This window comes from Pyrus communis, chromosome 4 (genome assembly GCF_963583255.1).
Source record: "Pyrus communis chromosome 4, drPyrComm1.1, whole genome shotgun sequence".
NCBI lineage: Eukaryota > Viridiplantae > Streptophyta > Magnoliopsida > Rosales > Rosaceae > Pyrus > Pyrus communis.
The window spans coordinates 24,860,314-24,873,907 of record NC_084806.1 but is presented as its reverse complement, the minus strand read 5'-3'; the positions used below and the strand labels follow the sequence as shown (position 1 = coordinate 24,873,907).

The 13,594-nt window shown below is 39.7% G+C and overlaps 1 protein-coding gene across 1 annotated transcript; it reads right to left on the bottom strand.

The window, feature by feature from the left end:
• Window positions 1-10,311: 10,311 nt before the first annotated feature.
• On the bottom strand, window positions 10,312-11,133 carry LOC137732395 (RING-H2 finger protein ATL56-like). The gene has a single exon (XM_068471702.1). The coding sequence runs from the start codon at window positions 11,089-11,091 to the stop codon at window positions 10,465-10,467; it is 627 nt and encodes a 208-aa protein (XP_068327803.1). The 5' UTR covers window positions 11,092-11,133; the 3' UTR covers window positions 10,312-10,464.
• Between the last annotated feature and the right edge of the window lie 2,461 nt (window positions 11,134-13,594).

Below are 13,594 nucleotides of genomic sequence, written 5' to 3'. Positions count from 1 at the left end.
CACATCAAACAAAGTGAAAAACGTTGGTGCCTCCAGTAGATGAGAAACTTTGATAATGTTGACAACTCTCATACCGAATGAGATCAGTGTGGATTAGGATTGGAACAAAATACAATAGAGTCCCCTACTTTGTAAAAAGTGCTCTATAAATTGTGGATGCAAATTTCTTCCTCCTTGATCTTGGACAAAATTGCACCTACAAAACAAATAACACCTTAGGTCAAGGCAAAAAGCCTCATGCGCCAATGATGAATGGGGAGGGAGAGAGTTTTGGCCGAAGAACCTGCGATGCCAAAGTTAGAATTTTGAAGGAAAAGTACTTGGAGAAATTTGAGAATTTAGTAAGAGAATTGGAATTGAGTTTAGGAGAGAATGAGGTAGTATTTATAGGGGTCTGGCCGGCCCCTTTAAGAGGAGGATGACTGGCCACTTGGTTGGTATTTTGGGTGAGGTTCATGATTTGTACCTAATTAGGAATAATTGAATAATAAATTAATTAATTAGCTAATTAATAGAATAATTTCCTAATTGTGATTATTTGTTCCCCCTACCCTAGCATTATTCTTTGCTTGCCCATGCAAAGAAATGTCTTTCGATGATTTCTTTCCCTTCTCTGTGCCGTATTGATGTAAGAAAACTTAATTCTCCTTGTCTTCTTTTTGGGTGGTGCTGCCGCGGGGCAGCCGTCGGGGTGGTGTGGCACGTCTTCTGGCAAGGGCCAGGAGTCGGCTTAGCATGGGCCAAGGAGGTGGCGTGGCATGGGCCATGGTTTGGGCTGCCTCGTCTGTGCTGCTTGCCAAAAATAAGGAAACTGCTTGAGTTTGATTTCTCAGTTGCTATAGATGGAGCAGTCGGATGAGTGAACTGTTGAGTGCAAAGTGGCCATTGCCCCATGACCATTCGCTGCCTAGTTGGTTTTCAAGCACTCGATTTTTTGAGCTATATGGCCTTCTCGCACTAGAGAGCTTACCTAGATAGGTGTCAGGGAATTAGTTTACCCTCTCGCACTGTAGAGCAATTGGTTTACCCTCTCGTACTGGAGAGCAATTAGTTTACCCATTCGCACTGGAGAGCTTACGCATATGGGTCTTAGGGAATTGTTTTACCCTCTCGCATTGAAGAGCAATTATTTTACCCTCTCGCATTGGAGAGCAACTAGTTTACCCTCTTGCACTAGAGAGCAATTAGTTTACCCTCTCGCACTGGAGAGCTATTAGTTTACCCTCTCGCACTGGAAAGCTTGGAAGTCATTGTCATGAGTGCATTTAAGGAAAGCTGGACTGCTGGACAACTGAAACAATCCTCAGCCTGTGAGGTCTTGTTTTGGGTATTTGCTTGAGACTTCAAACTGCTTGTGGAACCTGTGTAAGGGTGTAAGTGCAGTGAGCTGCTCCTAAAATTATTGTGCCATCATTAGGTGTTCCGTCATTTTCCATTTTGAGGCTTGGTTGGCACGAGCCACAGGGTAAGATTAGCACGGCTGGGAGCCGTGGTGCAAAATTGGCACGGTTATAAGCCATGGTAATAGATCAACGGCTGCCGGGAGCCGTGGAGCAGGTAGGCATAGCTGTGAAAGCAGAGCTGGGCCTGGCTTAGGCTAGGTTGTGGGCAGCAGGAGGAATTGGACCACTAGGTCTGTAATCCTCGGCTACTAGTGATGTGCTGCTTCAGTATTGAATCGTCTGGAGTGTTGAGAACAAGGCCTGCCCCCGGTTCTTGGTAGTTGGGCTAGTGTGTCATTTTGGTACTCGTTTGCCCCCGGCATGCCATTAAACTGAGCTGCTACCTTTGTCGGAACATAAATAATCTCTGTATTCGACAATCTATGTGGGATAGTCCCGTCTACTCGATCTTGTCATTGAAAGATAACTCACTTAAGTTGGACATGTCTTGTCGAAGCATCTCATTAATAGCTTTATTACGTTGGAAATCGTGCATTCGTTCGGTCAAAAGCCTCTCAACTTCTTCCTGAATTTCTCTTTGTTGGGTAGCGGAGCTCTAGGCTACCTTCGGTCGTCACTTACTGGTCTAGGCTACTCTTCCATGTGTTCGGTTTATCTATGTCGCGGCTGCTGTGCATGTGGTATGTTCCTAACAGGCGAACAAGTAACTCGCAGGCTACTAGTTGAACTTGAGCCGGATTAAGTGACTGCTTCTCTTCGTCCGCTGTACTGCCTACTCCGATGTGAGTTAGAAGATGCTCATTGCGGGCATTGCCACGAATGAACACTTCGCCTTGAAGGTTACTCATGTTGATTATTAGAGTGACCTTAACCATGAGTATATGCTCGTCTGTGGGCTTTAACCGAGAGTGCACACTCCTCCGCATGCTAAAACGAGAGTATACGCTATCTTGGGGGCCAGGTCGAGAGTGTACACTACCAGAACGCTCGGTTCGAGGTTGCTCGAGTGGCTGCTTGCCAGGACACTGCTGGAGAGGTTCTTCGTTTGCCCTTGTCCTACTTTGGGACACCTCGTCAGGGGCACGTTGCATCTCGATTCCCTGCAAGAGCTAATTCACCAAGGTCGTCTGTTGTGCAAGGGCGCTCATCAACTCTATAACTCGTCAAGAAATGTGTTATTCTCCATATAGGTTGGAAGAGCTTGGACAAAATGAGTCTCCTTAAGTAGCAGTGCAGTATACTCCGGGTGCAAGATTTGAGTTGGGAAATATCAAATCTGTGGAGAAATAGGGTGAAAATGCCCCCGGTTCAATTGTCAGCTTAGAAATTTGGAGCCCAGATGGTTGAACCGGTCTTCGACCAGCTTAGGTTGCTTGAGACACCACAGGAGTGGGTTGCAGCATGTGTGCATGTTGAGCCTAGGCTCGGCTCAGAAACACGCTGGGCTCATGCTAGCCTTGGGCCCGCGAGCGCTGGGCTGCTTCTCTTGCCACAGCTGCTTGGGCCTGTGTTACTATGGCAGGCGCTTAGGTTGCTTCTAGCACTTGGGCTTGCTACTGCAAAAGTGGCCTGGGCCTAGGCTTGTGGTTGCCTCACTGCTTGCTGCTCGTTGCTTACCATGGGCTTACTGCCATGGAGCTGGCCCACTCCCCACTGCTATAGTGGTTCCCGTGGCTGCCATGGTGGTGGTGCTCCATGGTGGCAAAGTTGATTATCTTGCCATCGCTTTGAGCCTCATGGATCGTCGTGGTGGGGCTACGTCTCGTCCTCCATCATTTGATCCAGATCTTTGGAATCTAGGAAGTTTCGTTCGTCATGGTTTCCGAATTTCCCATCATTGTATTTTTTTTCTCACCTCTATTCAAAGAATTAAAAAAATATATATAGGAATAAGAAAGTATGAAAAATTTACGAATGAATGGGAAACGAGAAACTTTGAAGGCAAGAGTCTTCTTCGAGCTTATGAATCAAACTCTCAATGAAAACACCAATTTGTGGATGCAAATTTCTTCCTTCTTGATCTTGGACAAAATTGCACCTACAAAACAAAAAACACCTTAGGTCAAGGTCAAGAGCCTCACGCGCCCATGATGAATTTTTTTGGGGCCGGGGGCTTTGGCTGAAGAACCTCCTCCGATGCCAAAGTTAGAATTTTGAAGAAAAAGTATTTGGAGAATTTTGAGAATTTAGCAAGAGAATTGGAATTGAGTTTTGGAGAGAATGAGGGAGTATTTATAGGGGTGTGGTCGGCCCCTTTAGGAGGAGGAGGACCAACCACTTGGTTGGTATTTTGGGCGAGGTTCATGATTTGTAGCTAATTAGAAATAATTGAATAATAAATCAATTAATTAGCTAATTAATATAATAAAAGAGGAATGATTTGGGAGTTACCTTGTGGAGATGATTTGATTAGGATAGATGAAATAGGTTTTGAAATATTACCTATTTTGGGCACTTTTGACTTGGTTGAGGGATGATTGCCTACTACTTGTGCATAGGAATTTAGGTGTGCCTTAAGGGTAATTTTTTCCTTTTAATCCAAAAATTCACATGTCATCTTGTGATTATTTTTGGCTCCACATAAATGATGTAGTCAGTGTAACATTCCATATCGCCTAGGGATGTGGATCATCTATGCCTTATATGTATATTCCCAACTCTACCTAGCACAAGGCCTTTTGGGAGTTCCCTGGCTTCGGGTTCCATTGGAACTCCGAAGTTAAGCGAGTAGTGCACGAAAGCAATCCCATGATGGGTGACCCATTAGGAAGTTCTCGTGTGAGTTCCCAAAAACAAAACCGTGAGGGTGTGGTAGGGGCCTAAAGCGGACAATATTATGCTACGGTGGAGTCGAGCTCGAGATGTGATGGAGGCCCGGGCCGGGATGTGACAATTTGGTATCAGAGCCAATCCCTAGCCGAAAGTGTGCCGACAAGGACGTCGGGCCCCTAAAGGGGGTAGATTGTAACATCCCACATCGCCCAGGGATGTGGATCATCTATGCCTTATATGTATATTCCCATCTCTACCTAGCACAAGGCTTTTTGGGAGCTCACTGGCTTCGGATTCCATCGGAACTCAGAAGTTAAGCGAGGAGTGCGCGAGAGCAATCCCATGATGGGTGACCCATTAGGAAGTTCTCGTGTGAGTTCCCAGAAACAAAACCGTGAAGGTGTGGTAGGGGCCTAAAACGAACAATATCGTGTTACGGTGGAGTTGAGCCCGAGATGTGGTGGGGGCCCGGTCCGGGATGTGACAGTCGGTGTGTTCTTACGCACATATTCTCATCCGAGTACAATGATAAAACAAAGATGGTACTAGGGGCTCAAAGGGACTTGATGAGCAAGTGATTCGATGATTAAAAATATTTTCCGAAAAACCAGCCGCTAATAATTTTGCCATTTTAACATATAGCCACATTCCAATCTTGTACTTAGTTTTTTTTTTTTTTTTTTTCTGACAAAGAGAAATTTTGCATTTCGGTTAGTGTTTTTCCTCCTACAATAATTCCTAGATTATAATCTGCCGAGGATTAGGAAAAGAAAAACAAAAGATGTGTGAATCAAAAAATAAAAAAAAGGTGCGGGGCTGCTATATTAAATTCAAATGCAAAATAGCTCTTTCTTCAACTTAATGAAGAAACCAAATGAAAAGTTAATTTCAATTCTATCTTATTCATTTAAAAATAGAAAAAAAATTACACATAGAGTATACTTTACTTTTAATACTTAATTGTATATTGAGACAACATTTTTTAAACATTACAAAGAGAGACAAAAGTTAATACATGTGAAATATGATATCATTATTTTTTTTTTCCTCAGGAGTGTAGTTACAAAATTACCCTTTAAGTAGAAAAAAAAAATTCACACTTTTATATCTTCATCTATTAAAGCCATGTGGTCTTCCCTACCAATAGAAAATTGACATCTAAATCTTATTTTATTTCTTTTTAGTAAAATAAATTCTTAAAAGCTGGAAGTCTATCAAACAAAAACTAAAGGATTGAACTTCCCCATCAAGCGCCTCTGCAACTTGCTTTCGAATTCCATCATATTTCCTATCTGACTTCGAATTCAATCTTGTTTGCCCAGCACTCACCCTCCACTTTTGAATCGAAAACCGTAGTCTAAGAAGAGAGAAAAAAACTAACGGAAGTTAACTTCTAAATCTCAAAGCCTGCGGCGCCCAAACCTGATTATCTCCCTCTTTCTCTATCTCACATTTTTATTTTCTGGGTGTTGGTAAATTTTGTGGTGATTTCTGAATTAGTGAAAAGATTTACAAAATGAGTAATTGTTAATGACGATAAGAATTGACGGTGGAAGTACAACTCCATTAAATTAATTTTTTTTTCCGTCGACGGTTTAGCATCTCAGTTTTTAAGAATTAAAGATATAAAAGAATATTTAGGTGTCAAATTTCAATTGGTGGGACCACCAGCTGGCTTTTGTGCTGGGAACACCAAAAAATTTCTCCACAGTGAGCTCGCGTTTCTATCTTCTAATGAATTGATATTCAAATTATCGACAAATGGTTTTTGGTTTAGGTTACTATTCAAGCAATAGGCATTGCTGAGAGATCCAATAAATGGTGTGGGTTTATAATCACAATTTTAAAGAAACTTTGGTTGAATTGATTCTGCAAATCTGGTCGAAGACGGGTTGAATTGATTTTGCAAAAATAATCGAGGACAGGTTGAAGTGATTTTGCAAAAATGGTGGGTTGAACTAATTCTGCAAAAATTGTCGATGATTGATTGAACTGATTATGCAAAAATGGTCGAGAATGGATTGAACAGATTCTATAAAAATGGTCGAGACTAATTGAATTGATTCTGCAAAAATGATCGAAGATGGGTTGAACTAATTCTGTAAAAATGGTCGATGACTGGTTGTACTGATTCTACAAAAATGGTAGGTTGAGTTGGAATTGCAAAAATGGTCGAGGACTAATTGAATTGATTCTACAAAATGGTCAAGAACTGATTGAACGGATTATAAAAAAAATGATCGATAACGGGTTGAACTAATTTTGCAAAAATGCTCGAGGACGGGTTGAACTGATTTTGCAAATTGGTCAAAGATAGGTTAAACTGATTCTGCAGAAATAGTCGAGGATGGGTTGAGCTTATGACATATATTAATTTTGTTGGGGTTGTGAGTCGTTGGGTTCTATTAACAGCCATAAGCCTTAGGGGTATATTTGGTATTTTAGAACATCGTTTTCATGTTTTTGGGCTAGGCTTTAGTTGTTTTTATATTTTTGTCTCTCCTTGACATGCTAAAAAATTAGTGGAGTTCCTTGAAATACAGTAAAAGTTTTTGTCTCTCTATATAAAGCTCCCATAAAAGAACTATTGTTGTGAATATTATTTATTATATGTGATTGCGCAAATCCTAGTTATATTGGGTTTTAGATTACTCATTATTCGACTGATTGGAAATCAAGTTACTCCTTCCTTTTGGTTTACTATAAATAAAGGCATGGGCATAAGGAGAATCACACAATCCCTAAGAGCATTTCTAATGGAAGTCCCTATTTAGAGACTCCCAACACCATTTTTGAGTACTCATTTAAGAATTTAAAGGGAATCTTTGTGTCCCTAAAGGAATATTGTCTCTAATGAGAGAGTCCTTATAGTAGAATCCCTAAATTTGAAATTTTTATCATTTTATGTGATAATTTGATTAGGTGCACATATGTTAACTTTTTTTAATTAATTAAAAGCATTAAAATCTTCAATCCAGATTATGGGCTCATTTTCCACTCAAGGTGTACATTTTTTTGTTTATGTTAACATTTTTTAATTGTTAAATAAAAATAATAAAAAATTAATTACAATTTAATTAAAATTATATTCTAATTAGCAAAGGAGTGGGCTCTGCTCTTGCCATGTCATCAGCCAAATTGACAGAAAATTTAACGGAGGTCTGACATTGCAACGAATTCATAAGTTGAGGAATGATATTGCAATGTTTAAAACATGAGGTATGAGATTGTGGTTGGATCCATAGTTGAGGTAGTTTTTTGTAATTTACCCTTTTTTTTGTTTTTTAAATCATGAGTGACAGGCTTCGAGCTGCACTGCCAGCACCATGCCAGTAGCCTATGCAACTGAACCAAGCCGTTAGTCGCCGAGCCACAAGCCTAATGGGCCTTATGAACCAAAGACCATTGGACCTCGAAAGTCTAAAACTAATTTAAAGCCTAATACGAACCTTTCATATGATTAATTAACTATTTAATCAATCTTGACTATTTTCAATTAAACTATTTAATTGATCTTTTCCATCTCATTAATATTTATTTACACTCGTCCTTACACGATGTACGATCCATAGGTTCCAATTAGCGAGCTAATGAGCGATTGTACTCTTACTAAACGATTGTGAATTGAAACTTACTTCCAATTCTCCTTGTGATGAAGATTAGTGATTGTTAATCTTCAGGGCTTCCGCAAACCATGACTGACACCTAGCAGTATGTTATGGCTACCCAAACTAAGTAAAAGTAGTTGGAGAACCTATTTAGTTACAACTACAACACAATACAGTCTTTTTTAATCCAATACTCTTGATCATACTGTTTGGTTGATAGTATATTTCATGTCTATTATCCAATGTGATACTTCTCTATATAATTCTATTGGATATGATTTGGAACACACTTCCTAAATCACATTCATATGCTTTGGCCAAAAACTTCTGAATCATATCTCAGATTATTCTCCTTCCATTATGGAAGGTTAGAGATCCGTTGTTGCACATTCACATGCCTACATGACTAGGTAGCTTAACCCCAACAATGTCGTGGACATCCTCAATGGAATGGCTTTGACATAATCAAAGGTCAATGACCTAACCACTAAACAACTACGATGCCTCAAGTCAAAAGACTACTTTGCATTATTGCGTCCAATGAGTTCTTATATAACACATATGTTAGAACTCTCTCGCTGATCGTTGTTTAGTGTACTCAACAACCTTTGGAGCACCTATGTGTTTGTCATAGTGTCCAAATAGTAATGACTTTGAGAATAGTCATACTCTTGATAGAGTTGACATAACATATACTAACCTTATCGGATTGTCAATGTCCAATTGACAATCCTATGGCTAGGAACACTTATATCACTTTCCTCTTGGGTGGATTACATTCCTTTGATTCTGTTATTGATTAAACACACAATACATTAAATAGGGATTGACAATGAACAATGCCCTTCCAATAAAGTAAACAAGAGTTTAACATAATAAGTATTCCAAAAGCTACATTAAATTGGCTTTATAGGCATACTTCTAATAGTAGGGAGGTACTACAGAGTCAACACCACCTTGTAGTTCATTACCTCTCCAATAAGTCTTGGGCTAAAGCCTTGCAGACCCACTCCGAAGCAAGCGTGCTACGCGTGGTTTATTCACCCTTTCCTTTGGAGTCACTAGTGCCCCCCCCCCCCCCCCCAACACAAAAAAAAACCAAAAAAAACTTTGACATTTTAGGGGCTCTAAGCGATCATGAGTGAAGACGTGTCAAGGTGAAAGCGCTTGGAATTTTTGAACGTAAATTTGTGCACGAGCCTATCTAAATAGGGGAAGAATAGAGATCGATTTGTCCTGTCTTAAGCCAATCCTACTCCACCCATCTTTGACTATCTTGAGCTTATTCATAAGCTTGGGGCTACTTTTAGTTTATGCTTGCTATAAGGGCTTCCAACACTTATTCCTATGCTTAATCGGGTCTCATAACCCATATGACATTCACTTCACAGCTCTATGAGCCACAAGATTAAAGATGAAAATGAGGCTATCATTAGGCGAAGATCATTGATCATACTTTCTTTCCTCGTCCACTATTGAGTGAGAGGGATTTCGACTTTCCTTAGATCACTATCAAGTAAGAGAACGTCATAGCACAGACACGAGCAGAAAGGGATTGGCTTGGCTGGATAGAACAGATGCGATAGGAAACTATGGCCAGGAGAGTCCCGCCCGATCCATTTTGTAAGATGGGCAAAATCAACGGGGTTAATCTGGTCTGAAGTTGTCGGAAAGAATGGTTTGCTTTATCGAACAAAGATGCGTTAGGAGAGGGCCTTGGGTTGCCCTCTGTTGGTAATGCCGGGCACACATCAAAGTAAAGTGCTCCTTCTTCAGGCACTTGACAGTCTTTGCTAGCCTCTCCATCAATTGGGAAATCTGAGCCTTAATCTTTGCATTCAAAATAGGGTTACAGAATATGAATATTGTCTTTTCCACAAAAGTAATATCATCAAGAGTCTATGAAATTTATAATAGTTGGTAAAGAGCTACGAAATCGTGAAAATCCATCACTTCAAAAAATCAACAAAAGTCCATATGAATCGTAATGCAAGCTTTTCAAATTAAGTCGGAGAGCATCGCACTTTGGACATAAACATATCAAACTAAATTTCACAGCTAATATCATGGATTAGGTAGGTGGGGATGATTTTTTCTTTTCCCCACTAACAGAAAAAAGTGTTTTTCTGTGCAACTTATAATTGAACAACGAAAAAGAAATCATACCTTGGAATGGAAATGTCATATGATGCAACGTAAGAAACAAAGCCGTGCCGCATCAACCACATTTACATAAGTTTATTTTCGTCTCTTATCGACGAAAAAAGAGTCTGAAAATCATTTCTTATAAGCCACAAGTAAACTAGTAATATGTTTCAAAGTTCTTTCAAAACGACTAGAAACATTTTTATGACTACTTTTTACACCAATTATTTATAGAAATACAAACAAATTCCAATAACTAGGTGTTTCTCTAACAATACACTTCAAAGGATTGCCCCAGAAGCGATTTCAGTCGTTTTAAAAACTCCTAGTCCATCAACTCATTGGACAACAACTAGGATAAAAGGGAGGGTGGGAACAAAAGGGAAGCACAAAAATCAACACAAACATGCTGAAATTCATAACCAAAGCATCTATTAAACATAAGAAATTTGAAAAAAGAAAAGAAAGAAAAGAAACTAAAATGTGTCAAGTATGTTACAAATCTCAAAATATGCACAAAATTTACATTGCAAGTCCTAACAAACCCTCAAACCATTGTTGTTTCTATTAAAATTCCACAAGTACTTTGCTTCCTCTTCTCCGTCCAAATCAACCACCGACTCCGTGTCCCCGTAATCTAACCTTACACGTGTACGGCAAATCGGGCACGCCGACACCTTAACCAACCAGGTGTCCAGGCAGCGCCTATGGAACACGTGATCGCACGCCGGGAGTTTCCTGCACCACTGGCCTTCCCGGAACGAGTCGAGGCAAACAACGCAGTCTGTCTGCGGCGACGGCGACGAGGACGAGGACGAGGACGAGGATTGCGATTGGGGCTGGGGCCGGGCAGCTCTGAAGCGGAATTGGGGGAGGGTCTTGAGATGTTTGGGAAAGAACCCAGATGAGGGATGGGGGGATTGGGTGCGGCGGCGGTGGAGAGCGCCAGCGGCGAAGAAGGGGAAGAGAACGGTGGCGGCGAAGCCGAGGAAGAGGAAGAAGACGGAGGTTATAAAGGTCATCACCAGGGCCTTGATGATTAGAGAGAGGAGTTTTGGGTTGGGTTTTGGAGGTGGTGTTTGTGGAATTACATGGCTGTGGTGGTGGTGGTGGTCGTCGTGGTGGTGGGGAGGAGGAGGAGGAGGAGATGGAGATGGAAGCATGATGTTTTGAGGAAGGTTACGAGTTTAGATTCGGAAATGTTGGGAGGAAGTAATGGGAGAGAGGTTTGGTTTTGTGGATATTTTTGTTAGAGAAATCACGGTCCATTTTTATTTATTTTTTAATTATTGACTTTACTTTTCAGGGGATGGTTTGTGGCCCATTGGATATGGCATTATGGCGGTTCAGGGTGAAAGGACAATTATACCCATTAAAGGTTAAACCACCTAGCTGTAAACTTGTGTCGTCTTTGTTTTCGTATCCTAATTGTGTTCTTAAAATGGGGTCATATGTTAAGCTAGGCCTGGTTAGGGGTAGGCCGTAACAAATTAGGGCCGGAAAGAGCCCACATCCAAGGAACTGGCTTTTCTGCCCTTCCACTTTTCATACATTTCTATTATTTTTTATTTTGTGCGGTCACAGTTAATATAAAATGTCGACCTGACTTAACCATGACCGCACAAATAAGAGAGGATGAGAGTGTATGGGAAGTGGGAGGGTAGAGAAGCCAGCTCCCACACCCAATACAACATGTATATGTTTCAGATTGTCATCAGTTATTAGGATTGAGGGGATTGTTAAATTTCCCTCCTGAATTTTCATTTAGTTTTCCAATTTTTTCCTAAATTTTTCAATTGGAAGATTAAAGATTCAAACTAATTGTTGGCCGATTTCCTCCTGCTGTTAGTATTTCATTCATTCCATCCATATTTCTATTAAATAGAATCATGTGCACAACATGTAAGGATAGTTCGGTCGCTTCGTTCTTTAGGTCGCTTCGTTCTTTAAAGTAGTTGAAAATCCTAGATTTCTAAAATGTCGACCTATGCAAGTTTGTGTGATTTTATGGTTTTTATGTTTGAATGTCAAGTAAAGTGACGATTTTATCCTCAAAGGAAAGTCGGGTGGTGTGCATGTGATAAAAGTTATTGTTAATTTGGATGGAATCTATGGGTAGGAGGAAATCGGCCAAAAACTATAGTTTAAGTCCTTGATCATCCAATTAAAAAGTTTAGAGGAAAATTGAAAGCTAAGTAAAAGTTTAGAGAAGAAATCGGCAGTTTAACCTATTAGGATTTCTAGGCAATGCTATTTGTAATCACTAGAAGCATTATGGTTTGCTGACATAACACAAGTGTTTTGCTTGTATTTCTCCGCTTTATAACATTAAGCAAATTATTTTTTCATTTAAATGTAAGTAGCGACTTTATCTGGAGGCGTGCAGATGTCTTTTGCTATAGAGGCGTCCAAATGTCCTTTGGCTGGAACTACTTCCCTCCGACAAAAAACCACCCAGGGTACAAAAAAAGAAAGTGTATAGGATAACACCGAGTGCTAGTCATATTGTACTTCTTATCATATCTAATTGAAGGGTCAGAGGATTATAGACCAAATATAACCATGTGACAAAAAATCATTTCCAACTGAAAGAACTAAAGAATCATAGAGTTAAACATAATTTATTATTTTAATTGAATGTTGTAATCCTAAGGGGAAATGTTTTACCCTTTCTACTACTATAAATAAAGACACAATGGGATGAATCAAACACACCTCACAATTAAATCAATCTCTCTTCTCTCTCAATAGTGTCGAACCCCTTTCTCTCTCTAAACCCTAAATCGTTCAATCAAATAGGCCTACAACAAGGCTAATTATTTTGAAAGCTAATTATAATATGGACCTTCTTTTATATGGAAAAACAAAGGAGGTTTAAGTTTAAAAAAAAACTAGAAGGCCTTTCCATTTTTTTTTTTTTTTTTTTGGGTAAACAACTAGAAGTAGGGGTGGGCATAAAAACCGCCAAACTGCAAAACCACATCAAAACGTATGAAAGAAAACCGAAAAGAACCGTGTTGACTGGAGAAGTCAACTTTGAGTAAAAAACCAAACCGGATCGTTCAAACCGATTCCGGTTCTGGTTTCGAATGAACAAGAACAGGGCGAAACCGAACTGAACCATTTTATTAATAATAAATAAATTAATTATATATATACACACATGACATGGTATAATAGGTTGAAAAATTAGTTTCACCAAGTTAGTTCTGCTGGAGTTCCCCTTGAACAACAAACTTCAGGGAATAACCTGTTCAAGGAGGAGTTTGGGAGTTCTCTACCATTTCAAACAAATTGGCAGGTATTTAATAGCTTATGTGGTTTTTTTTTAATCTGTAGTTGGCATGCTCCTTAGCTTATATCATTTGGACTTATTGATACAGATAATTGCTGAAATGAGGTGCAATGCTTCTTCCATGTGTATGCCCTGAGTTTTTATGTTTTATTGGCATGCTCCTTACTTTTATACTTGAAATTTTTTTACATATTTTGGTTTTGCTACTTCTCTATTCCTACTTAATCAGTTTTACTGTTATATTTGTTCTTTGGTATCTGGTTTTCAACTCAATTTCAATAATTGAGTAAGGCTACTATCGAATGTTATATTGTCTCCATTTACGCTTAGTATTCAGAACTGTAAACCGGCAAGAACCGAACCGAAACTAG